The sequence below is a fragment of the Malus domestica genome, chromosome 07, assembly GCF_042453785.1.
Source record: "Malus domestica chromosome 07, GDT2T_hap1".
Lineage (NCBI taxonomy): Eukaryota > Viridiplantae > Streptophyta > Magnoliopsida > Rosales > Rosaceae > Malus > Malus domestica.
In genome coordinates this window covers 35,693,615-35,719,728 of record NC_091667.1, presented here as the reverse complement: position 1 = coordinate 35,719,728, position 26,114 = coordinate 35,693,615, and the positions used below count along the sequence as shown (strand labels likewise).

The window sequence follows — 26,114 nt, the reverse complement described above, 5'->3', positions numbered from 1 at the left end:
TAAATCTTTGAAACTCAATTCAAGTCTCATTAACCGTCAACTTTTTAATAACTCAAATTGCTTCTCACTTTACTCCTTATCGTTCGAGTTTAGAGAGTTTAACGAATTGAGTTTTAGGGGCATATGTGTAATTAAGCATAAATTAAAAGGAAAAATAATGAAAATGACTTGAAAATTTTGAATTTTAACGATAAAGACAAAATAAAGAGTAAAGTGTATCAAAATTAAAATTTTAATGTAAAAATGTGATTTTTCATTAAAATGAACAGTACTTGAAATTTTTCGTTAAAATCTGCTAAATTAAATGAACTATTACATTACATGCTAGATGCTTCCCATTCTCTTCTCGTTGGATGAGATTGTCGATTTTGACCCGATTCGGCACAGCGAACTATTCCCCACACACCGAAACAACCGCTGATTATCCGCCACGTGTTCCCGCCAACCGCATCCTATGAGGACGCGGCCACATCCAACAAGCTAGCTGAACAAAACGCAGACTGCTCCTCTCTCTCTCTCTCTCTCTCTCTCTCTCTGAAATTCTATCTTGCTCTTCCGTCCCCATTACGATGCCGTTTTGCGAGGTCGCGTCGCCGCAGAATGCCGCGGCGGACGCCAAGCTCAACGCCGGAATCAAAATCTTCTACCGAACGTACGGCCGCGGACCTACCAAGGTCCTCCTCATCATAGGTCGCTCATCTCGAAGATTCATTTTTTTTTTCTTTTTCTGATCGGATTTTAATTTTTAAAATATTTTTGACGAACTGGATTCTGGCCGGAATTTTCTGGGTTGTTGATGGATTTTGCAATGGATGCACAGGATTGGCGGGGACGCACGACTCGTGGGGTCCACAGATACAGGGCCTGACGGGGACCGTTATCCCCAATGATGACCAGAGGGCGGCAGCCGCCGATTGCTCCGACAATGAGGCTGGTTTTAGCGGCGTTGGCATCGAGGTGTGCGCCTTCGATAACCGGGGCATGGGTCGGAGCTCCATCCCCACCAAAAAATCAGAATATACGTGAGTTTTCATCACTTGTTGAAAAAGTCAATTTTTTTCAGCTCAAGCTAATTTCAAAGCATTTTGCATCCTCCGATGCCAACTTTTAGCAGAAAAATATATTGAAATGTGTATTTTGCATTTTTAGTTGGCCGGAAAATACTTCAATTGAAAGATGAAATATAAATTTTGGCCGAAAAATAGAAATAAAAATAAAAATTTAAATATATATTCTTTTACATCTTTGGTGGTGGATCCCGCCAATAAAAAAGAGAAAGTTTATTGGAATCTCAAATTTACATCTTTCATTGGAGTAGTCATTTGTTGTTTGTTGAGTGCAATTTAGCGAAAAAAGTTCGATTATTTTAATTTTTCTTTTGACAAAGATAGGATAAGTACATCAAGTTTATGTAAACTACGGAGGGGAGATTCAAATTAGGGTGCAGAGGATGGAGCTCACTGCTCTAGCCAACGTTGGCAAAAGTTCGATTATTTTAATTTTTCTTTTGAAAAACGATAGGTTAAGTACATCAAATTTAGTAAACTACGGAGGGGAGATTCAAATTAGGGTGCAGAGGATGGGGCACACTGCTCTAGCCAACTTCGGCAAAAGTTCGATTTGTTATTGAAGATTTGTAAAAAGTTTTACTTGTGTGTATTTCCCGAAAATATGGGAATCAGAAGCTGAACTGATGATGTCAATTTTTCTTTTTGTTGCAGAACAAGAACAATGGCAAAGGATGCAATTGCATTGATGGATCACTTGGGCTGGAGAGAATCCCATGTCTTCGGGCATTCTATGGGTGAGTTACTACTTTCTTTTCACTGAGGCTCGTTGAAATTCAGTAGTTTTAAGTTAATACTTGCTTTTGGCACTGACTGAATTTTACTACGGCGACAGGAGCTATGATAGCTTGCAAATTAGCAGCAATGGTGCCCAGTAGAATTCTGTCGTTGGCTTTGCTTAATGTGACCGGAGGAGGTTTCGAATGTTTACCAAGGGTTTGTAGCTTTGTACATAACATGTCATTGTTGTATAAAATTTACCTTTAACGTTGTTCCCACTCCCCATGAACTAGAAACTGTACTTCAGGTTACAGTTGAAGTTGGTTGTCACTGATATGTTCAATATTTTTCAGCTTGACCGGCAAACAATATCCATTGCTGTCCGTTTTTTAAGGGCAAAGACTCCTGAGCAAAGGGCGGCTGTAGACTTGGACACTCACTACTCGAAGGTTAACAATGCTCTTGATCTGTCGTTTTGCTATCTTTTAACTCTGCATCAACAATCAGCGAAAGAAAAATCGGTTAGGAATTGTGTAAAGAAGAACAACTCTCTCACACTTTCACTGTGTTAATGTGCAGGGATATCTTGAGGAATATGTCGGATCCAAAACGAGAAGGGAAATTTTGTATCAAGTAAGAAATCCGAAAGGAACTACTTATTGAATTACTTTGATTTTCGTTTCATTATTGCTAGCAATGGTTGAGCTTTGATACAATTTGTAGTACAACATCCAAGTTCTGATCTGGAACCTATCTCCAGGAATATGTAAAAGGTATATCAGCAACCGGGATGCAGTCTAACCATGGTTTTGAGGGCCAAGTAAATGCATGCTGGACGCATAAAATGATGCGAATGGAGATTGAATTGATCCGCTCAGCAGGATTTCTCGTTTCAGTCATCCATGGCAGGTGCAGTCAACATACTATGCAGTGCATCTCAGATGTCCTATTTTTTCCTGTGTTGTATATAGTAGGAATGGAATTTGTGTGCCTACAGAAAGGCACCGGTTCATATGTACATTTCCGACTCTCAAACAAATCATCTCCGAAAATCAAGTTTTTGTGTGAAATTTGTCAATTTTGATTTTCCATCTCATTACATCACATTTCTTCAAAGAACCATCATGACATTAATTAAATTGACAGGCATGATGTCATTGCTCAAATATATTACGCAAGGAGACTGGCAGAGAAGCTGCATCCTGTTGCGAAAATGGTAGATCTTCCCGGAGGGCATCTAGTGAGTCACGAGAGGACTGAAGAGGTATATTTTGCTTGTCATTAGTTATGAGATTATATGGAAACATCCGTTATAAGATTCAATGAAGCTTGACGGAAGGAAATCTTATGTTAATTTGTACTACATATCAGGTAAACAAAGCTCTTATGGAGCTGATCAAGGCAACGGAAGCAAAGACTGAGCCACACGATTGGACAAATTTGCCTGAAAAAAGTTCGGGTGAGCAAATTTAACCTAAACGAAATGTTCCTTCTCTATTTTTGTATAAGACCATGGACCAAATGGCAGCATGCCTGCTGTATAGATGTCAATATAATCTGTGATTACGTGCTAATATATAGTGTCTTGTGCAGCGTGGATAGTTACAAGAATTTCGCTTATCAGAACTAGTACCGGAGAAGGGAGAATTGTATCGTTCATGTGCAGTGTATTCGAAAAGCTACATCTTTTCCTCTTATACCTCTTTGGCCTCTTTACATTGGCATTTGAGAATGCAAGGAGAGCCTTCAGAACCATAAAACCAGCAAGAGTTGGACATGCCATCACATAAGCTGCTGCTGATCATCGAAGATCCCCCCATGTTTTGCTCAACTGGGGTTCATCGATTTTTCATTCTATCGGCGTTGGTGAATGCTGTATGATGTGTTCTTCCCGGAAACCGGGATTTATTAACAAGAAATGACAGACATGTTGCAATCGGAGGCACGAACGGAGAGAGATCACAAGGGCCAATATTTAGGCAGATCCCAATCCTCAATTCACTTGCAACATATGAAAATAATTTGATCCATTTGTACTGAAGACAAACAAGTCTTTACAGATTGTTTCAACTGTTACTATATAATTTCAACTGTTCAATTTTATTTATTTTTTATTTATTTTTTAGTAATTTGAAGAAAATGAAAGGGAAGAGATTTTCGCACTCCCCTTTTTTATCTTTGCACTCCTGCCTCTTTCTATAGTCTTACGACTTTAGGATTGAATAAATCAAATGAAAATCAAGGGATGAAAATACAAGACTTCGGGACTGAATGAATCAAAAGGAGTTTGAACAAGCAATTATAATGTGCGTGACGATGAATTTGTTTCACACAAGTTATACTCACGCGGAAGGGTAATTTGGGGAATTAAATTATCAACTAACACATAGAATCACAATTAACTAGAGTCAATACTAACACAATAGTAATAGACACGTACCTGAGAATGAAGAAGACATGATGACTGGAAATAAAGATAGTTTTCTACTCTCGCAAAACTGTATGCTTATGCTTTCAATGGGGCTTAGCACACTTTTAAGCGTGAATTTGGAAAGCAGGGCCATCTGCAGTTGTGATCCTCGTCGCCCGGTAGCTCCGGATCCCGCTCCTGTCCCTGAAGTGGTTCGTTCCGATCGCGGCCTCTTCATATCCACCTATTAGGAATACAATAGATCTCTAAATAACTCATAATTACCCACAATATAAATCCTCTACATTATTGTTTTGAATGTTTCATATAACCTATCGTTACAAAACTCTTATCAACTTAATTCATATGGTCACTATTGAAATAATAGTTATGTTTTATCAAAATCTTACATTGTATACGTATAACAGCAATGATATTCATAGGATATACATGCAGCAGCATCAAGTGCTGGTTAATTTACCTCAAACAAACATATCATCTTACCTGAGATACATACGTCTTTAGAATCAATAACCGTCGTTCATAAATTTGAATTTAAGACCTCTTACAAATTGAATACTGAATGTCGTTAAACCAAATGATGGTGTTATAGAGATAACGTACCTTGTCCTTGCATGCATCTGAGAAAATTTTGTTGTTTGCTTGGATGAGAAGGTGTCAAAAATGAGTGAAAGGAAGGTAGGAGAGAGAGAGAGAGAGGGAGAGAGAGAGAGGGAGAGAGAGAGAGATGCTATTGTTGTGCTGAATAAGATGCCATCTCTAAAGCAGTGGGAGTTTATTGGATGGTAGCATGGCTGATATACCGCTGGAATATACGCAATACATGCCTTTCGCGTCTAAAACCCCAAAAACCCAGTTTCCGTACCTTTCTCCCACCACAAGAAGTAGGGGTACTTCCGTCAGTTTAAAACTAAAAACGAAACCCTCCTCTTCTACGTCGTTTCGTTTTGTTTTTCCGGAAACGCAGCGTTTTGTTAGTCTAGAAGACTAGAACCCAATAAACCCCAGTGAGACGCCCAGCTCATCGTCTCCAACTTCTCAGCTCCACAGAACCATGGCTGCAGCAGCTTCTGACATGACAATGGCAGATGCCCAAACCCAGTGGGAGTTTAGCTGGTCTCTCTCTCTCTCTCTCTCTCTCTCTCTCTCTCTCCCTCCTTCCTCTCTTATATACCAATGTCTATTTTTCTCACCATGTTTTTCTGTTGAAATCTGTTTACTTTTGTGATTAAAGTCAACAGTTTCACCTGGATTTTTTCTGGGTTTTGATTATTTTCCTCTTTCAATCCCTCAGGAACCGAAAAGTAAAGATCTTTAGTTGATTTTTTTATATGGGTTTGCTTCGATTTGTAAAAAGCTCTATCTCTATGCATATTCCTCATGAATTTGCTTTCTTGAGAATCTGTTTGAACGAATTGCAGTTTATAGTCTCTGATTTTCGAGTTCCTAGTTTCTTTTCGATAATTTTGCTTCTGGGTTTATGTATGTGTAGCTTATATGGTTGGTTTTATGGTATTTTCATTGGATTTCTGTACTGTGTGCTCCCCCTTGTTGTTGTCTTAATCTTGTGTGTATATGCTGTAGCTTACTCTTTCGTGTTAAAACCGAACTCATCTCGTTCGTTGCAATATACAATACATGCAATAACCGATGTTCATCATTCAGAGTGTGAAATACATCTCAAATTTTTTTGTAAAAGATGAATTGCTGCTATATTTTCGCTTCAGTGTTAGTTTTTCCAATTTTGGTTGGAGCTATTCATAGGAGCTGATGAGGTTTTAAGCTATGTTAGGGAGTAGTTCTAGGGCTGTTGGTGAGGTAGGTAGATCCAGATATGCTGAGGCAAACCCTGTTCAAAAACATTGTGCATGGATTTTGAGATTACTCTAGATATTTTTTGGAACAACTTGAATTGGAAAACTGTAAGGGGAAAACTATGCATCAATGACTATGGGAGTGCGTACAGTTGGGTAGCCTGGTAAACGTTTTACGAGGGCTGTTTCTCTGGGAAGCAGAGATCATGGATTCATTTTCATCGTTTGGAATCTATCTGCCTCTGCGAATTCCTTAACCCGCACAGTAGGAACATTGTCATTAAGAAAATGAAATTCTATGTGCAGTGACTTGGAGGTAGATTTTGAGTCCGAGGAAAGTGCTTCCATTGTCTATGCAACATTAGCTGTTGATAAGGAGGTGATGCTTCATATGTTAAAACTATGTTTTGCTCAGTTCATAACTTCATATCGGTTTGATTGTTTTCGTATCTGATTCCATATGTTACTGCAGTTGCAACCAGACAAGGTGAAAAGGCAGATGTCAGTTTCCAACTGCAAGCTTTCCGTGTAAGCATTTCCGTTCGATAAAATTAATTTTCTGAACTTTTATCAAACTCAGTAAATCTGCTACAACTGAACCTGTGGTGGTTTTTATTCTTATGTACAGGCACTTTGAGGCTGTTGAGGCGAGATTTCTTCGAGCATCATACAGCGCTTTGTTAGATGCGTTGACACTCGCCACGAAAACAATTGAAGAATTTGGAAATGGATTGGAACTGTGAGCGGTTAGCTTTGCTAGTTTTTCAATGAAAGGATTCAAAGCATGAATTGTAGTTTGATTACTTAGCATACGACCTATAGCATTCAGCGATATCCTCTACGCAACATTTCAATGCGATTTATGCATCGTTGGATTTACAATCCGTAGATTGAATGCATTATGCTGCAAAATCCTACAATGTATGATTGATTATGAAGTTTCGGACAGATTTGGCGATTTTCGAAGGCGCAATCAAACGACAATGTATTTCCTCTCGACATAATAGCTTCGAATGGTCTCTTGCCAAGCAAACTTCTGAAATGGGAAGTAATATTGATATATACACCGTACAGTGTATAAATATGAAAACACACATTGCTTTATAGAAAGGAAAAGGTAATCAAACGAAAGGCTGGTTGGGTATTGCTGTGCTTTGAAAAAAAAACTGATTCTGCTGTGCTGTGAGAATAAACTCATTTTTGCTGCTTCACGTTTTCAGTTTTTTCACCTAAAACTGTGAAAATAAGCTGTTTTTAAGCGTTTACCAAACACTTTTTTGAGCTCAGCTTTTTTTTATACCCACTTTTTATAAAAGCACCTCAGTACCAAACTAGTACGAAAGCGAAAGCTGGAAGCAGTATTTTCTGCTTCCAATGTCCATTCGCAATTTCTAGTATTCATCCAAGTAAGTGTATAACATGTCATCTTTCTTCGACTTTCGCCGGCTAAGCAAGGCCTTGAGTAGCCGTTTACTTTTGCTGGGGTATTGTTCAACCTCTCTGCCATTATCTCTTTCAGCAGGTAATCGCATTGAAGCTGACTTCCGAGGCTCCGAAGGGTACTGTATATACATAAACATCTCAGTTTACGATTATCACATCAAAGGGAACCGTAATTTCAGAAGAACTGACACTCGGTAAACATTGTAAAAGTAGTCCTAGTCTTACACTCACCCGTCGTCTGGCATTAGCAGGATTTGGAGTTGTCGGCCTACTTGAGTTCGGGGTAGTTGACCGACTTTTGTTTGGGGTCGTTGGCCTCCTTGCAAGAGATCCAGACCGTAAAAGTGGAAATCGATGAGGTGAAACTGTTCGCTTGTCTGATTTGATAGTAAACATCATCAAAAACCAGATTATCAATATTCAATTCACTACAACAGTGTCAATATCACAATTCCAAGGTTCATGCTCACCTAATTCTTTTTTGGGCATGGTAGACGTAAACGAAAAAACTCCAGGTCGCCGGGGAGGTTGTGGAGAAGGAGACGGAGAACGCCCTTTGCTGCATAAAACATGACTATCGTTAATGAGAAAGGAAATTGGGTCACCACCTTGGTTCAAGCAAAGATACGGCAGTAATATTTACCTGACAGTAGATGGTGGGGTCTCTCTAATTGTAGCGCGAACAGCTTTAGGAATCGAATCAGATTATAACAAGAACCAGAATATGTTAAACTCATGCTTAGTCACACGTACTGAAACAAGATGGGAGATTGGGAGATAGAGCATCCTACCATTCCGAAATTGATGCCATTCGTCTTCATCATCTAGGTTGCATTCTTGGTATTTGGATTTAGTTCTGCTGCCTCCGTGCATGGTCTCACTAACTGAAAGTGATTTTAAGTTGTGAGAATTTTCGTTCATTTATATCTCCGTATTTCCAAAAAAAAAAAAAATTAGTCATATAAAATGTGTTGTATAGTATGAAAAAGTAAATTGAGAGGATGGGTGTGTACTTGCCTGGAAAGATGTACCGCTTGTGGTATTTAGGAGTATCTATAATCGACGACTGTTGAGAAAGACCCTCATGATCGATGTATTCTTGACATGTCCTTATCCTCTAAAAGAAACATAAAAGAGTATTGGGACTGAAAAATATAGCTAGAAATTAACGGATTGAATTGAAAAGAGTCGACTTAGGCTTTCCTAAAAGGAATGACTACTCTTTCTGTAGCACCAGAATTCCATCAAATCAACCTACGGAACAATGGTTTAAAAAGGTGATGCGAAAAAATTGATTTCCTGACTGACGATTATCATGTAAAACTTTTGAAAACTGACCTACGAACCTACATAGGAGACTTATTATCTTATACCACAGACCCCAAAAGGCATTTTCCACCGATCATTTCAAACAGAACCACATATCAGACAAGCTTGTTCAAGATTTCTTTCTAAAATTAAACCTGAATCATAAATGTCTACCATATGTTGACAAATTCATTAATTCAACCGTTACCTTACCTGTTCAATGCAAGATACCCGAAACTCTGTGCCAGAAACTTCATCCACCTTTTCATCAAAGAGATCGTTAACCTTATATGTAACAGAACCCAAATGATCCACCGTATTCACGAGAGCTTTAATGGCATAATCTTTCAATGTTTCTACCACTCTGCACAACAAGAGGATTTTTGTATAATTAAAAAAAAAAGATACTAAGGATAGAAAGAATTAGCATTACAAAACCCTGACTGCAAGGAACCCGAACAACTTGCATTTGTTTCTGGTCATCATTTGTGTATGACAGTTCAAAGTACTCTGCTGCTGAGTACAATTGTCTTCTCAAATTCTTCAAATCCTGAAAAAATAATGCAATGCACAAAGAAAATCACACAACTTCAGTTGCAAGGGATTTTTGCAGTATAACAAGCTAACATCTCCCGAATTCTGATATTTATAAATGAGGTATACGGAAAACCAAAGAGTATTTTGGGAAGATAATAAAAGCCCAAACGATTTCGTTTCACTCAACTGGCAAAACTAAAAACAACATAAAACAGTAATATTTAAGCAAAAGAAGACCTTGAGACTATCAGAGAAAAGCAAGCTCTGATGCATAGAAACCTCATCAAAATTAGATGCTACCCGTGGGATGGGCATTGTAGAGGTAGGCATCGTTCCCACAAGCATAAGCTTTGAAAGTGAACCAAGATATCCTTATGCTGCAAACAATCAAGATAAGAACATTTGAAGTTACAGTGTGGTATATGCACAACTCAGCCCCTGAAATCCACCAAATATCGAAAATTAAGCTAAACCAAATCCTTCCAAAGAGAAAGAAACTCTGAGAGAGAGGGGGGGAAGGAGGGAGGGAGGAAGAGTTAGGTTATGCACCAATGAAAACTCCATTCCAACTTCAAAAATTTTAGAATCAAATAAAATCACCAGGTTTGTGCCTTTGCAAGAAAGAGAGGAGCCTCTCCTTAAACAATTAATTAATAAAATACCCCAATCAACTAATTTAATTAGAGAATAGTCCTACCAGTGATAAAAAGTATAATGGGAATAAGAAATTCAACAACATAAAAGCTTAGTGCTTTGCCTCATCTCATCAACCATTTCAGACAAGAAAATCACAACAATATATACTAAACATTTCACAACACTTTAAAGCTCATTTAGCTGTCAAATTTCAGCTCCCTCTCCTTAATTGTTGAGATAATTCTGGGTTTTCAGGCTATTTTGTTTTTAAATTCAAATGGGTAATTCTGAAACACAAAAGAATATGAAAATTAGATAGAAATAGTGGCCTACCGATCCTAAAAAGCATCAAACATTGTCAAATTCATCACCCTTTTCTCTGTTACAGAAGGTAATTTTGCAAATGATAAAAAATTACAGTACACTTGTGCAGTTGGGCATTATCTCAGCTGAAAGTTCTCACCTTTCTTCTGTCTCTTGAACACAGTAACAAAAATTCCAATTGGGTAAGTTTTTGAAAGGAATCACTAACCTGGTAACTTTTTTCAGTGCAAGTTCTTCTGGAGCTGAAAGTAGAACTACCCAGAAGGCAAAAATCCAGAAGCCGACTGATTCGAATTCAAAGTTTGAAACTTGTGGAGTGTATGAAACCTAAATGGCGAGGAAGAAGAAGGACATAAATAGGGAGCTCGTTTGAAAGTGGACCGTTTCGGTTTGGTACAAGATTTGACTAATCCAAAAGAAAACGACAGCTCTTCTCTATGGTTTTGGAGATTCTACTTGAAGACTAAAAAATACAGCAGAGAGAGAAAGGGGGAGAGGAGGGAGAGCGTGGAGGGACATCCATCAAGACTAGCATGTCTGTGTAGGCGGCGATTCTGAGGCAGTTTTGATTTTTTAATGAGCAGAAGTCTCTCCTTTTGGTAGCAAGAACGCTGTTGGACTGATTTAACTAAAGTGATTGTAAACTTTAAAAATAATTCAATTACTTATATTATAACGTTTGGTGTAACAGGTTATGTTTCTGATACACTAAAAATTTTATTTATCTTGACTCATTAGCGACTTTGTGGGTCCTACCTTCTTGTTAGTTAGTGTTTTATTTTCATTTATCTTTTGGGAGTGCATTTTTGCTCAGCATCATATTTATCACTGTTAGATGAGTTTGAATTTTTAAATTTGTGCTTATCCACTACACGAATCTCGAAATTCAAACTCATCTAACGGTAATTAATAGGATTGTGAGTATACACCACACTAAATGGTGGTAAGCAAAAATACTCCCATCTTAATTATGGTGTATGCTCATCATACATCTCAGCATATGATATGTGTCTTTTCAACTAACTATGATTAACTTTAATAATAAATGTCCTTCACTAATTTTGAAAAAAAATTAACCATAGTTAATTGAAAGGACACGTATCAGAAGATGAGGTGTATAGTAAACATACATCATAATTTATAATGGTGAGCAAAAATATAACCTTAGCTTTTTATCGATAAGGTGAGGGCCCACTTTCTATAACACAAACAGTGGACCACATCCAAAAATTGGAAATTGCGGTGTTGTTTTTTCTTCCACTTCTTGTTCTTGAGATGGAGGAGATGAGCCTATTTTGTTGGGTTTCCCACTTCCACTTGTGGTGGTGGTGATGGTGGAGGGAAAGGGGTTCATGGGTTCCACCTCTTGTCATAAAATGATTTGAAACTGAGTCTTTGAATATTTTGGACTTCGTGGAAATTTCTCCATAAAAAACCCTAACCTTTTTCTAGACAAGTTTGATAGGTTTAATCTTTCTTGTTGACATTACGGAAACGTCACTGTAACAATATTTTAAATGAATTGTAGCATAATTTTATTTTTCTTGCGTGGCATACGTAATAAACTTAAAATACCGTTCCAAGAAAATCTGATTTTAAGAAAGTTTCTCAATTGGTAGTCATGCGTAATTAACTTAAAAGATTGTTCCAATAAAATTCGATTTTAGGGAAGTTTCTCGATTGGGAGGGAAATGGTACGCTGCTAGGCCCGCTGAAGGCCTTGTAATTGATTTTGTAAGGCAAGGAAAGCTGCTGGTATACAGTCAGAAGTTCTCCCGAGTTATACTAGTGCCTATACTACTACACATATAATATAACACACATGAGAAATGCCACGGAGACTCTTTCAATAGCCGGAGTCTTTATAGATCATTTGTTATCTCACAGTTTAACATCAATTCTCGTACTAACATTATAAAATATTGTGCCAAAAACATAAGATGACAAAAAAATGTGGGTGTTGAAAAGCACATGTCAATGACCACGCACACATGTTGTTGGTAAAAGCCCAAATACATGACCTGGAGGCACTCATCATGCCTCATTAAACAAGGTCACCGAGGACAAGTAGAAGAAGAAGCAGAGACCCCATCATAACATCATTTTCAACTTTCGGACTCTATACATATGTGTGTTAAGTTAGTTAATCAAAGCGCATAAGTGTCTCTCCTCGCATTTCTTACGGGTTCAAATTCTCACCCTACAAAGCATGCAGGTTTATTTGTTGCTTAAGGTTCAGGGTGACCCACCACCGTTGAAAAGGTGTTGATTGATTTGGAGTAGATAGCTATGTGGATCCTATTGAATACCTCGTTTGCTACTTTTTTTTCTTTTTCTTTTTCAACCCATAAACCTTTCGGGGCTTTTGGAGTTGTGGACTTGTAGTTTCAGCTTTATACTTTTATTTTTGGTGAATAATTTATAGTCTGATCAGTGGCGTGATTGGTGGCAATTGAGTTGGGTGGGTTGAGCAAAATCAAAAGACTAATAAATAAGCATAAGTACATAACATGATTTGGTTTTGGGATAGGATTTTCACATCCGATTGTTAATCATTCAGCTCAAGAATATGTATATTTATCATTCAGCTCAAGAATCTTATCCGTTAACTCAAAAAAAACTTAAACCCTAAGCCCAAACGCTAACTCAAAAGTCTTGTCCGTTGTCTTATCTTTACACTCGAGGTTTTGTGTTCTGAGTTCTCTTCAATTCTTACATCTTTTGGTGCGTGTGGAAACCTAGTCATCTAGCAAGGCTTGGACCATTAAGTAATTGTGGATCGTTTTAAAAATGGGGTCATTTTTGAACTGTTTGGGTTTAGGCTCTTTTATATTTACGCCCATTTTAAAAAAGGCCCCTAAGTTAACAGCTTGTTACCTTTTTTTTCAAAGGGACAACGACGGGCCCAACGTAGAAAAGAAAAAGGAAAGACAGATGCAGAGCTGAACGAGATGAAGTGAGAAGACGAAAGCAAAGCAAACAATGATAGTCGTCCAGTCCTAGCAGCACTCAAAAGTCAACAAATATGGTGGTTGGTCTCGGCAAAGTACTCGTCCTCGATCATGAAGAGGAGGTACTATGTCTGCCGCCGCATGTGCTGCTGTATGTTCTTGCTGGATGTAAAGTTGAAAAGTTTAGAAAGGGCATGACAATAACTGACAAATTTGCGAGGGTCACATTGTAGAGGTTGATTGAAAAACCTGTTTCTTTCTGTATGTCACGCGTGCCAAATATGTCTATCGCTTCGGTTAGGGGGATTCTTGGTGTGTCGTCGACAGTTGCTTGGGAGGTTCGGATTGAAGGTGAACTCCATTTTCATTTGCCTCTATATATGAGGTGTTTACTTTTGTTAGTTTGATATATTATACTCTACCGAGTAATATTAGGAAAACTAAATTTTGTAAGACAAGTGACATGAAAATTGATCATTGAATTATTACTTAAGTGTTGATGTTGACTAACGTGTTTATTTTTTAGAGTATATGACATGATTATTGATGATTAAATTATTACTTAGTGTTAATTAACGTGCTTATTTCCTATTAGTGACATATCATTTAGTTCGCAAATTTGGTTTAAAAATTGGGTAATACTAGGGAGACTAAATTTGGAAACTAAATAATGTGTCACTAATATGAAATGAGCGTGTTAATTAATGCTTAAGTAATAATTCAATCAACAACTTCCATTTCATTTAGTTTACAAATTTAGTTTCCCTAGCATTACCCTTAAAAATTTGATCTCCTTAGCATTACCCTATTTTTTTTATTAGTGACACATCATTTAGTTTATCTAGCATTACTCTATTCCCAATGAGAAGTTTTTTTCTTTTGGGGTGTGCTATCCACACATCCCTTTTTACTTCTCACACACCCCTTATTAATTTCTGTCCATTGATCTTTTTCATTTCATCCGATTTGATGGTCGAAAATTATAAGGGTGTGTGAGAAGTAAAAATGGGTGTGATATCGAGAAATAACTATGTTGAATCCTCCAGCATCTCCATTTTTGTTTAATTTTTAAATGCTTTTGTTTTTGGTTTTTGGCTTAACTTAAATAAAACTTTGTCATAGAGGATTTCAAATTTTTATTTTTTTTAAGAAAATGGGAAGTACTGTGGCAAATCACTGTTATTCACTCTTTTTGGAGGCCGAAAAGACTCATATAGATATTTCAGCCTCCTCTGACCATAGAGGGATTTCAATTTGCCATCATTATTGTGAAAGTAAGTGAAAACTTCAATTACAGGAAATGCACTTTATAAACTAAATGTTGGGTAAAAATTTTAAAACAAAAAAAAGCTTGAGACTAAAATTATGACATCAATCGAAGGAAGTTTGAGCCTTTTTTTGGTGGAGAATTTGAACGCTTTTATGAGTGAAGAATAGAAGCTTTTGATACTTTGCTATCCAAAGAAAGTTTTGGTATCTTGAGCTTTACTTTGTTAGAAAACTTAAGGAGTTGAAATTGGAATTTGGTTGGTTTAGGTCATCTCCAACTGAAGGGGTTAAATATAGCCTTATCCAGAAATATAGCTCTGTAAAAAATTATTTTTAAATGAACAATGTCAGGTCATATTCATATACTATCTCTAACCGAATAGGCTAAATATAGCCTCCTCAATAATTTATTATTTTTAAGTTTATTCTTTAACTTTAATTATTGGTTAATTGAATTAAACTACTATGTTAAAATAAGGTTATTCAGGCATAATTTGGAGTCTCACGTGTCGCTAAATGTTGTTTAAGTTTGATTAACTCCCCAAAGTAGTCCTAAGATTGAGATTGTATCATCTGTTTATTTGGTATTGTGACATATTTATTAAATATTCTTAAAATTAAGATATGTTTTCCCAATTGAATTTGAATGGAGTAAATAAAAAAACTTGATGCATGCAGGAAAACATGTTTTAAAGTTGCTCTTTGTTTCTGCTGCCAAGAAAACAATAATATCAATACTGTTGTTGGTTTGTATACAAAAGGGGATTAGATTACTGGTTACAGTGTAATCCAAATTCGTATACATGTATGTTATTGTTGGAAAAGTTCAACTTCTAATTTTGTGCACATATGATTCACGTGAACAGCTGCATAATTACTTATTGGGTAAATTACACAAAACTAACTCAACTATTGGTGTCATAACACTTTCATACCTCATCTTTTAAAATTGACAATGGCATACCTCATCTTACGAATTTGTGCCAATGTCAGACATCCGTCAGTTTTTCTGTTACTTTTTCTGTTAAATGCTGATGTGGCCAAAGAGAGGACCCACTCACTAATCCAACTGGATTAAAAAAATAATAAAATATTTAAAAATAAAAAATATAAAAATATAAAAAAAAATAAAAATGGCCTAAGGGATCCGGCCTTCCCTTCCACCCGCAGCACTAACCTTTTCCTCCACCCGCACCAACCTTCTTCTTCTCTTCGACAGCCACCAAAACCCAGAAACCTTTCTCCACCTGTCCCCCCAACCTTCCCCTACCCACCCTCATCCCCCACCTTTTCCCTTCCCCTACCTCTTCCCGTCCCTTTCGAACCCAAACCCTAAATCGGAGCAACAGGATCCAAAGCCTTCTTTCTGGCCCACAAAACTTCGGCGGAGACCGCTGATGTCATGATGCGGTTGCAAAAGACGAGGAAAAGCGAGTACTTGAAAAACGCCTTGTCGTCGTCGTATGGCACTCTCATGATCTTCTCCTGCAAGAAATCGAAGTAAAAGATTCAACATTTCCGCCACGATAACGGAGATCGATTCGAAGAATTAGAGAAATGTGAGGGAATTAGGGACCTGGAGAATGCCATAAGTGACGAGCGTGGTCATGATTCCAGCCACTGCAAAAACCCCTTTCCACAACTTGCTAGGCTACGGAGCGCCCAACAACGGCGTCCTTTTAGCCATAGCACGATCGCAAAGAGTGTAGCTGATGGAGCTTGCCTAGGAACTTGTGACAATACGGTGCTAAGGGTTAGGGTTAGGGTTCTGTGAGAGAATCAGAGCGATGGGGTCGAGGGCTTCTGTTTGAAAATGGGGAATTAGGGTTAGGTTTGGGTTCGAAAAGGACGGGAAGAAGTAGGGGAAGGGAAGAGGTGGGGGATGGGGGTGGGTTGGGGAAGGTTGTGGGGATGGGTGGAAGAAGGTTTCTGGGTTTTGGTGGTTGTCGAAGAGAAGAAGAAGGTTGGTGCGGGTGGGGGAAAGGGTTGGTGTTGCGAGTGGAAGGGAAGGCCAGATCCCTTGGGCCATTTTTTATTTTTTTTTAGTTTTTTAGTTTTTTAATTTTTGAATATTTAATTATTAAAAATATATTTAATTATTTTTTAATCCAGTTGGATTAGTGAGTGGGTCCTCTCTCTGGCCACGTCAGCATTTAACAGAAAAACTGACGGAGATCTGACATTGACACAAATTCGTAAGATGAGGTATGACATTGTCAATTTTAAAAAATGAGGTATGAAAGTGTCGTGATACCAATAATTAAGGTAGTTTTGTGTAATTTACCCTTACTTATTTGCTCTTTTAATTAATAATGTGTTATTGTCACAACACATTGACAACCAAAAATTTCTTTGTGCAGCAAGGTATCAAAAGATTATTTTCTTCACTTTATTAGAAAACTTGAGGAGTTAGAATTGGAATCTGGCCGGTTCATGCAGTATATATACTTATATCTAGCTGCATTTCTATTCTTCGTGATATCAAATTCAAGCTTCTCAATTTGAGGTATCCTTCATGCATGCCAATTTTTAATGATCGGAGTACTCTCTGCAATTTGTTATTTGATCTTCTAAATTCAAATTTCTAATGACATGACAAAGGGTTTGGTCCGATTCGGTTGCCCATTTAGGTGTCAGAACCCATCATTGATTTGGGATATTGATAAGGTAATTCCTCTCAATGTGTTTTATTTGTCAATGTTTGAATATTTGTATTTAATTGATTAAGTTTTTGTCTTTACAAGTTTAAATGAAGTTTCAAGTATTGAAGTTGAGTCTCAATGCCAGTGCGAGGCATTTAAAAAAACTTTGTTGTCGCATTGGTCTACTATAATATAATATTTAGGCCTAATCGGATAAGTATTCGGATGATAGCTCATGTGGTATAAAATTCGGATTTAAACCCCTGTGGTCTAAGTCTGTTAGGATTTATGCCCTTCTGTTAAATAATGTTGACGTGGCTGCCACATATATGCTACGTGGCAAAAATAATAATTTTTAATTTTTTTTTTAAAACCTGAATTTTTACAAAAAAAAAAAAAACCCAGAAGCTCCCCCCGCCCTCTGCCCGTTCCCCCCCCCCCCCCCCGCCGGACTTCTTCTTCTTCTTCTTCCCGCCAGAGCCCTCTCCCCGCGCGACCCTCCTTCCTCTCCTTCTTCCTTCTTCTTCTTCTTCCCGCCGGTCTCCCCGCACGACTCCTCCCTCTCCCTCCTCTTCCTTCTTCTTCTTCTTCTTCTTCTTCTTCTTCTTCTTCTTCTTCTTCTTCTTCTTCTTCTTCTTCTTCTTCTTCTTCTTCTTCTTCTTCTTCTTCTTCCCGCCGGAGACCAGCTCCCCCCCTCGCCGGAGCCCTCTCCCCGCGCGACCCTCCTCCCTCTCCCTTTTCCTTCTTCTTCTTCTTCTTCTTGCAGATCTGGGTTTTTTTTTGTTGTAAAAATTCAGGTTTTTTAAAAAAAAAATTAAAAATTATTATTTTTGCCACGTGGCAGACATTTGGCAGCCACGTGGCATATATGTGGCAGCCACGTCAGCATTATTTAACAGAAGGGCATAAATCCTAACAGATTTAGACCATAGGGGTTTAAATCCGAATTTTTTTACCACAGGGGCTATCATCCGAATACCTTACGACCACGGGGACTATTTATCCGATTAGGCCTAATATTTATGATGTTCTAGTTTCACTGCTAATGCAATTTTAAATATATTTGAAGTAATTCTACAGCTTTTGAGCTAAAATAGTTTTTGGAATTGACATAACTCTTTACTTTGGTCATTGAAATTGAAAATCGATAGAACTGGTCCCTTCCACCGTCAACCATTTTGGTCATTCTGTGAACAATCTCTTCTCAATAATGATAAAATGACAAAAATACCCTTGTTGTTTATTACTTTTGGCCCATTGTTTATTAAACTGAGGGTATTTTTGTCATTTTGGTTCTTATTTAAGATAGGTTTTTTACGGAAGGACAAAATGATTGACGGTGAGAAAACTCAAGGACCATTTCTATCGATTTCAAATCTCAGGGACCAAAGTGAGAAGTTATGCCGATCTCAATAACTTTTTTGGCTCAAATGCCTAGTTCTAATTCAACACATTTTAAAGCTTCCCTTTGTTTCTGCTGCCAGGAAAACAATAATATCAGTACTGTTGTTAGTTTGTATACAAAAGGAGATTCGACTTCTGGTTATTGTGTAATCCAAATTCATATAGAGGTATGCCACTGTTGGGAAAGTTTTAACTTTTAATTTTGTGCACTTATGATTCACTTGAACAACTACCTAATTACTTAGTTTGCTCTTTTGATTCGGTGTTTTTGTCACAACACATTGACAACCAAATAAGAAGCATGACCAACAATATGACATCTTTTCAGTTGAATTTTGTCTAGGCTTCGAATTGAGGACAATTTGAATTGGTCTATTTAAATGTGAATGTTTGAAAAACTACTGTGGTGTTTTTACTTCTTTGCATATGTAATCTTCTCTTTTTTAATCATGTCTCAAATGATCTGATATATTTATTTTTTGCACATTTGAGCACACTGAAAGAAAATTGTGTAAATTCTCCATTATGTTCAAAATTGAAATTAGATACAATACTTGTAATCCATTTGAAATCTACACACAATGCTTGCAACACATTTAGTCCTTTATTTTAACACTTAAAAACAATACTTGTAATCCATTTGACACAACTAGCTAATAAGAAGAACTTTGATTTGTTTTCGAAAAGGGATTTTCTACATCGATAACATCATCATCTGCATGAAACAACTAGCTATTTGCTGCAGAGAAGGCTACCAAACTTCGGTTTCTGCCACTTGCTGCAGAGAATGCTACTAAACTTAGCCATTCAGGTATCATCGCTGTAAGCTTCCATGTAGCTAAACTCTCCCTCCTCTCTCTCTCTCTCTCTCTCTCTCTCTCTCTCTCTCTCTCTCTCTCTCTCTCTCACAATTTCTTTTTGCTGTCAGGCTAGAAGGGAATACTGAATTACTGATCATCACGGAGTGTCATAAACTCAATTGAGTGGTTATGGTTTACGGAAGAGCTTCAGATGTGGAGCGCCTAGAAGAGGGGTTAGTACTTCTTTACATTACGACTGCAATTTTTTGTCTGTAATTTTTTCAAATATATTTTTGTATCAAACACTGGGACTCATATCCTTACTGCCTTTGGCTGGCCAAAATACTTCATCGATCATAGGGCTGTAACTTGTGATTATGATCCATGCACAACCTTCACATATTCAATGTCACCTTATGCTTTCAAATGCTGAGCATTTAACTTTCTGCATTTCATCTGTCTGCCTATTTTCCTCATGAACTCTCATATGCACATCCTTCTACATCGTCACACTGCCCTTATGTATGCTTCACACTAAAGAATGCTCGTGAACTCTCATATGCCTATCCTTTTATTTTTCTTCATGATTCTGATGGGTGCAATTTGTTCTTTTTGTGTCGTTTCAAGATCTGATGCAGGACATTGGAATGTATTGATTAGAAAGGTATTATATGTCCTAAAAATGCGAAAAAGTGAACAGAGGAGGAAATTCCTTTACATATGGAGTAAGATAATGGTTATTTCCTGTGTGTTAGCCGTCTCACTAGATCCTCTGTTCTTGTACATTTTAATCATTGATCAAGATAACAAGTGTCTTCAAATGGACAAAAAGCTGAGCACTACTATTCTTGTGTTGCGATCACTCACGGATATCATTTTCGCTGTGCCTTTTATTTGTAAAGTTCACAAAAGCGTTACATTTCAAATGCACAAAAAGTTTGGGGCTAATGTGGCTGCAAATACCACAAGTACTGTGGCCTCAAGTACCCAGCAAATTGAAGGAAATTTGTATGGGAAATCAAAAGGAAAAGCGTTGACTAAAGTTGGCAAGAAAATAGCTCAGAAGATGTCATGGTTATACTTCTCCTACATAAATGATTTTCTCGCTCTTCTTCCGGTCCCACAAGTAAGAGATATTAAACTCTAATTTTTTTTTTGTGTAGCTATTCTTAACCAGCTAGCTGTAATTAGTGGATTTCTAACTTCTTTTTATTTCTTTTCTAAAGCTGCTAATAGTAGTTACATTTTACAACATGAGAGGCGCTGAATATGTGGAACATAAAAAGCTTCTGAATGCCTTCATTTTTGGTCAATATCTACCAAGGATATATCGAGTTCACCAGTCGTCCAAGAAGCTTCGAGAGGTTGTTGGAACTTGGTTTAAAGGTCTATACAATTTTTTTCTCTACATTCTTGCCAGCCATGTAAGTTTCGCTTCAATTATCATTTCATTAAAGGCTTCAAAATTTTAACCAAAAGCTTTCTTATAACTTTATTTAATGAAAATGACAAAAGTTTAATATAATATTAAAAAAAAGTTGTTATTAGTTAAAAGACAAATAAACCAATAAAAGCATTCTTCAGGCATATTAGTTAAAGAAATACTAAGAATGCTATTTCAAAGTGAAACTCTTCGTATACTTTCTATTATCTTATAGTTTAACATTAATTTTCGTTCTAACATTATAAAACATTACACTAAAAATATTAGGTGTCAAAGAATCCATAAAAAGTCTTACTTTTGAGGTAATATGCTTAGCATTTCTCTATTAGTTAAAGGACATCATTGAAAAAGATTGAGATTAGGACATTGGGTTGACCCCCTTTAATTTTATAAGCTCAGCATCTCTCGTCCATTTTCCTTCTTTTCAAAACGCGAAACCCATTAGCTTCGGTGTCAATTTTTCTTTTTTAACTGATACCCACATCCGCATCAAAATGAGGCTTCTTTTCGGGATCCACAGCCAATTCAGATTTAAGAATCTGGAATGCTTCTTTCTTCTGTTTCTTAATTTTTTATATAGAAATAGTGCCACTGTCCAGTAATGATAACCATTAGTTCTAAAAAAAATGACACCGGTTTCAGAAATAATGTCACTATATAGGATATAGGGTTTAGAATTTAAGATTTCTAAAAATAGTGTCACTGTCTAGCAGAGCTGTCTTTGAGATTTTGGAAGTCCTGTGCAAAATTTATAAAAAGGGTCTTCAAGATATTCCTCCAAATTTTATTTTTTTTACAAAATGTTAGAAAGCAATAACTAAAAGTGAAACAAACTTTAAAACTCATGCTAATTATCAGTTTTCAAATATCATTGAATGTTTGGTATTTTGTAGTAATGTACTAATGTTTCAAAACTTTAAATCCTCAACCTTGAAGCTCAACTTGCTTCGTTTTGCATATCTTTGAATATTTGGTATTTTGTAGTAATGTACTAATGTTTTTTCATTAGACTTATTTTTTAGTATATAATACTTGAAAGACAAATGTTTTTTTTTTCTTCATGTTTTGAAATAATATTTATGTGGCAGTATGTTATGCATATACTAATTTAGTATTATGTTTCCATTTTTTTTTGTCAAATTATGTTTTTTATTATTTATTATTTATTGATTTAACATATATTTTCTTTAACGGGTCGGGTCATATTACCTAATAATATTAATGGGTCGATTTTCGGTCAGATTATATTACCATTTTACTTTAACAAGTGTTACACGACATGACCTGTTAAGATATCAGGTATGTCACGAAAACGACAAGAATGCCAGGTCTACCTTTAGGGGTCCTGTGCGACCACACAGTTTGCTCCCCTCAAACCCAGCATTGCTGTCTAAAAATGGTGACGATTGTTTTTAGAAATAGTGACACCATTTCTGGAAATAACAACCACTATCTAGAAAGGGTAACCACTGTTTCTAGAAATAGTAATCATTTTTTAGAAATAGTGACCATGATTGTGATCATTATTTTCTATCTAGAAATTTATTATTTAAAAAAAAAACAATATTTCTTATTAATAAAACTTATTCAGTGTTTTTATTAAAAATATGTCGGTAATAATTTTGGTATGTGATAAATAATTCATATTATTATGTCTTCAAAAGATGATAAATTTTTAAACTTTATACATAACAAAAAAAAATAAAAAATTCCCCGGAGAGGAGAGGAGAGGAGGAAGAAGTGCCATGAGAAAGAAAAGAGAGAGATGATGATGGTAATGGGTGAAAGATGAGAGAGATGATGATGGTGATAGGTGAAAGAGGAGAGAGAGGTGATGGTGATAGGTGAAAGATGAGATAGAGTAATGATGGTGATGGAAGAATAATGAATTTAGGCTTTTTTTTTTAATTAACTATTTTAAAAAAAATTATGTAGATTATGCTAAATTAATTTTATGAACATTTTAATCTGAAAATATTTAAATTCTGATAAACATTGAAAAATCACTAAACTGACACATGAAACACTATAGAAGAATATGAAACACATGATAGAGATATATAAACACAAGACACATGAGCAAACACATGGTTTTGGAAGATGGTAGAAAGAAAAATTGGAAGAATTATAGGAGAAATGTGAGTTTTGTGTGGATGTTTCAACAAATATATAGGTATTTATAGAGTTTTTGGGTGAATTTTGAGTCAAATATTTTTTTTATAATTATTTTAACCATTGAATTTAAATTTGGGCCGTTAGATCTTTTTTTTTACCGTTAGATTTGATCATATTAGATCTCAGTCGTTGGATTCAATAAATTTATAAATATAAAATAAAAGTATTAATTAAATTAAATGTGGACCGTCGGATAACCAACAACACATTGAAATGTGAGCCGTTAATCAACCAAAAGAGCCGTTGGGCTCAATTTTATTGTCAAACAAGTGGGAGACACACCCATGTGGGGACGGGCTCCACCACTAATCTTGGCCTAAATCTGGCTTTTTTTTAGGTTTTATATTTTAGGTCCAAATTAGAACTTAGGTTGGAATGGATTGGGGGGAGAATAGAAAGGGAATTATAGGTTTTAGGCCATGAGTTGAAATTGACTTTAAGAAAAAAATTTGAAAAAACCTTTTTTCATTAAAGCTCTCAAATTTTGCCTTTTCATTAAAGTTCAAGCCATTTTTATTAAACAAAGTTATTAGGTTGTTTTTTGTTAAGAAAAAGTGTAGAGAAGTTCTTTTTATCAAGGACTAGGATTATTTATCCTCCTCTTTCCATCCCTTTTTCTCACATTCTCTATTTTGTCTTTCTCTTTCTATAAAAAAGTAATATAAGATGTTGACGTGACTTAACCGTAAACGTTCAAATAGGAGGGGAGGAAAGAAAAAAAAAAAAAGGAGAGAATCATACTCCTTTTATCAAAGCTTAATGTTATGTACTCACTAATGTCAGATGAAGCTTTCTTTTAGAAATGTTTGACTAACGTTCGATTTTGTATGCGCGTTTCAAATTATATGTACGCTTAAACCTACTTCCGTCTTCAATTATTACAAGATTTGTTTGTTCGATTTGGTTCACATAGAAACTCATAGCATTGCCCTGCACAATTTTTCCGTAAACATTACATATTCCTTAGTTGATAAATCATTTGCTTATGAATTTGTTGCTTTTGTAGATACTTGGAGCTTTTTGGTATTTCTTTTCTATTCAACAAGAGACATTATGCTGGTACAATGCCTGTGCAAAACATAGTCCAGATCCTGTTGGGTGTATGAATACTTTCTACTGTGGGCATCAAACTACTAATTCAAGAAACATAGCATTTCTAAACGAGCATTGCCCGTTAGATACTCCAGATGGTGTCTTACCCCAATTTAATTTTGGAATATTTCTAGATTCCCTTCAGAATCATAACGTAGACCACATACAGTTCGGAAGGAAGTTATTTTACTCTTTCTGGTGGGGCTTGCGAAATCTAAGGTACGATGTATCCATTGACAATCAACAATTTAAAAAAAATATGTAACGGATATAAATTTTGGGTTATCTAATTGGGCAACATTGTCTATTATTTTGTAGTAATTTTGGGACGAATCTGACAACAAGTACGTACGTGTGGGAAAACTTGTTTGCGATTCTCATTTCGGTCGTTGGCTTGCTTCTGTTTTTATATTTCATTGGAAACGTGCAGGTTGTTATACTGAATCTCGCTGTACTTCAACTTTCACCAATTTCTCATGTTCAGGAGTTTGTGGCCGCGGAGATCATTCTTCGAGTATATTAAGTAATTGTTTGATTTGTGGCGTGACAGACTTATATGCAGATGGAAGCTACAAAAACAGAGGAGAGGAGACAAAAAGCGGAGGAAGAAGAGGAGACGAAACAGAAGATTCGGATGAGGATGCTAGATGTACGAAGGTGGATATCCGACAATAAATTCCCCGATGATGTCAAGAAAGAGATCATGGATAGCATAGAAAAAATATTGAAAAAAGACAAAGATGCTGATGTCCACAAGCCATTCCTTATTCTTCCCTGGCAAACCAAAAGAACTGTTAAACGCCATCTTTTCATGGGTACACTTAAGAAAGTATGTTCTTCAAAACTCCATCTCTCTCCATCTATTAATTGCATCCATTTTCACTGCAATGTTGTTCTGATGATATATGTATGTCCATGCGCGCGCATGTGTGCAGGTAAATAGGCTTAAAGGCATGAATGAAAAAGTGTTGACGTTGATGTGCGACTGTCTGAAGCCAGTGACGTACGGTGAGACCAGCTTCGTTTTTCGAATGGGAGATCCACTCGATTGCATGATGTTCATTATCCAAGGAACAGTGTGGACCTACGGGTCGAGTGATAATCAAGTTGGGCAAGGAGTCTCATCAATGGCCATCAAGCGCGTCGGGAAAGGTTACATTTATGGGGAAGAGCTTCTCGATTGGGCATCAGACTGTTTCAACGAACTTCCAGTCTCCAGCAAACATGTCAAAAGTCAGACAAAAGTGGAAGCATTTGTGCTCATGGCCAAGGACTTGGAAACCGTTGTCTCCAGATGCAAAACATATTGGGACTTGCACAACTGTAACAATCCTGAAGAGGTGGCAGTCTCTACCGTTCGTCGTTTCTTTAGAAGGCCGCAACGACGTCCGCCCCTGTCCTCGGCTGAAATATGGGATGACATTAGTCGTAGAACGCTCTAAACCTTACATACAGAGAGTGCTTGATGTTAGATATATGTTTTGTCAAAGATGGTTTAAGTAATCAAGTCAACTGCAAGTGTTTTATTGATGGTTTTTAAAACCTAGACTTCTTCTATTTCATACGATGAAATAGTCGATAAACCCCAATCCCATATTCTGCGAGAATCCAAAGGATTTCAAATTTTTTATTTTCAATTTTTAATTGGCCGAATTTATGATCAACATCATCGACATCGATGTTATGTAATGACATGCAAATTATTCTTTGTTATGGTACTTCAGAGTATATGATATTTCAATTTTTTTAACAATCAAATCTTAATTTTTGTATTTTTAACTAAAAATTTTGCGGTTAAAATCGGGTACATATCCAATAGTCTCAGATGCCGTAGAAAAGTCGATAGTTTTGTTTATGTTTCATCATTTTCATTCTGATGGGCGCAATTTTGTTGTGTGTAATTCTGTTGTCAATTCGTTTCATATATGTTTTTGGCTACACTGCAACATGAACAAGGTTCTAAAAAATGCTAGGCACTAGTCGGGCGGCGGGCTAACGCCTAGCGGCTAGGCGGCTAGGCGGATTTAGGTAAATTTCTTGTATATCTTGTAAATAAG

General features: G+C 36.6%; 4 protein-coding genes and 1 long non-coding RNA gene across 8 annotated transcripts; 3 read left to right on the top strand and 2 right to left on the bottom strand.

The window, feature by feature from the left end:
• Positions 1–461: 461 nt before the first annotated feature.
• LOC103439894 (uncharacterized) lies at positions 462–3,894 on the top strand. The gene is made up of 10 exons (XM_008378535.4): positions 462–690; positions 821–1,022; positions 1,722–1,804; positions 1,903–2,003; positions 2,141–2,236; positions 2,367–2,420; positions 2,548–2,696; positions 2,934–3,051; positions 3,159–3,246; positions 3,381–3,894. The coding sequence occupies exons 1-10, from the start codon at positions 570–572 to the stop codon at positions 3,575–3,577; spliced, it is 1,209 nt and encodes a 402-aa protein (XP_008376757.1). The 5' UTR covers positions 462–569; the 3' UTR covers positions 3,578–3,894.
• LOC103439893 (uncharacterized) lies at positions 1,596–4,987 on the bottom strand. The gene is made up of 3 exons (XR_530046.4): positions 4,822–4,987; positions 4,228–4,441; positions 1,596–2,278 (listed from the first exon to the last, which is right to left on the bottom strand). It is a non-coding gene; the product is annotated as an uncharacterized lncRNA (long non-coding RNA).
• Positions 4,988–5,115: 128 nt separating this feature from the next.
• Positions 5,116–7,509, top strand: LOC103439895 (EKC/KEOPS complex subunit PCC1). The gene is made up of 5 exons (XM_008378536.4): positions 5,116–5,334; positions 6,339–6,411; positions 6,505–6,560; positions 6,661–6,771; positions 6,964–7,509. Exons 1-5 carry the CDS (start codon positions 5,273–5,275, stop codon positions 7,034–7,036), a joined length of 375 nt encoding a protein of 124 aa, XP_008376758.2. The 5' UTR covers positions 5,116–5,272; the 3' UTR covers positions 7,037–7,509.
• LOC103439896 (protein ABIL2-like) lies at positions 7,067–10,919 on the bottom strand. Its single transcript, XM_070825024.1, has 11 exons — positions 10,489–10,919; positions 9,558–9,697; positions 9,251–9,333; positions 8,997–9,147; positions 8,493–8,592; positions 8,267–8,359; positions 8,119–8,161; positions 7,946–8,034; positions 7,707–7,852; positions 7,390–7,594; positions 7,067–7,165 (listed from the first exon to the last, which is right to left on the bottom strand). Exons 2-10 carry the CDS (start codon positions 9,663–9,665, stop codon positions 7,424–7,426), a joined length of 984 nt encoding a protein of 327 aa, XP_070681125.1. The 5' UTR covers positions 9,666–9,697; positions 10,489–10,919; the 3' UTR covers positions 7,067–7,165; positions 7,390–7,423.
• A 6,049-nt stretch (positions 10,920–16,968) lies between these two features.
• On the top strand, positions 16,969–25,810 carry LOC103439884 (cyclic nucleotide-gated ion channel 1-like). 4 transcript variants are annotated; one of them, XM_008378518.4, is made up of 10 exons: positions 16,969–17,167; positions 18,627–18,713; positions 19,292–19,357; positions 19,475–19,579; positions 19,974–20,472; positions 20,573–20,770; positions 23,972–24,276; positions 24,376–24,487; positions 24,608–24,886; positions 24,993–25,810. In XM_008378518.4, the coding sequence occupies exons 4-10, from the start codon at positions 19,536–19,538 to the stop codon at positions 25,497–25,499; spliced, it is 1,944 nt and encodes a 647-aa protein (XP_008376740.1). In that variant the 5' UTR covers positions 16,969–17,167; positions 18,627–18,713; positions 19,292–19,357; positions 19,475–19,535; the 3' UTR covers positions 25,500–25,810. The 4 variants fall into 4 exon arrangements, with proteins under 4 accessions (XP_008376740.1, XP_008376741.1, XP_070681106.1 ...); XM_008378519.4 differs by having other exon boundaries at positions 19,234–19,357; XM_070825005.1 differs by having other exon boundaries at positions 16,976–17,167; positions 19,279–19,357.
• The last annotated feature ends 304 nt before the right edge of the window (positions 25,811–26,114 follow it).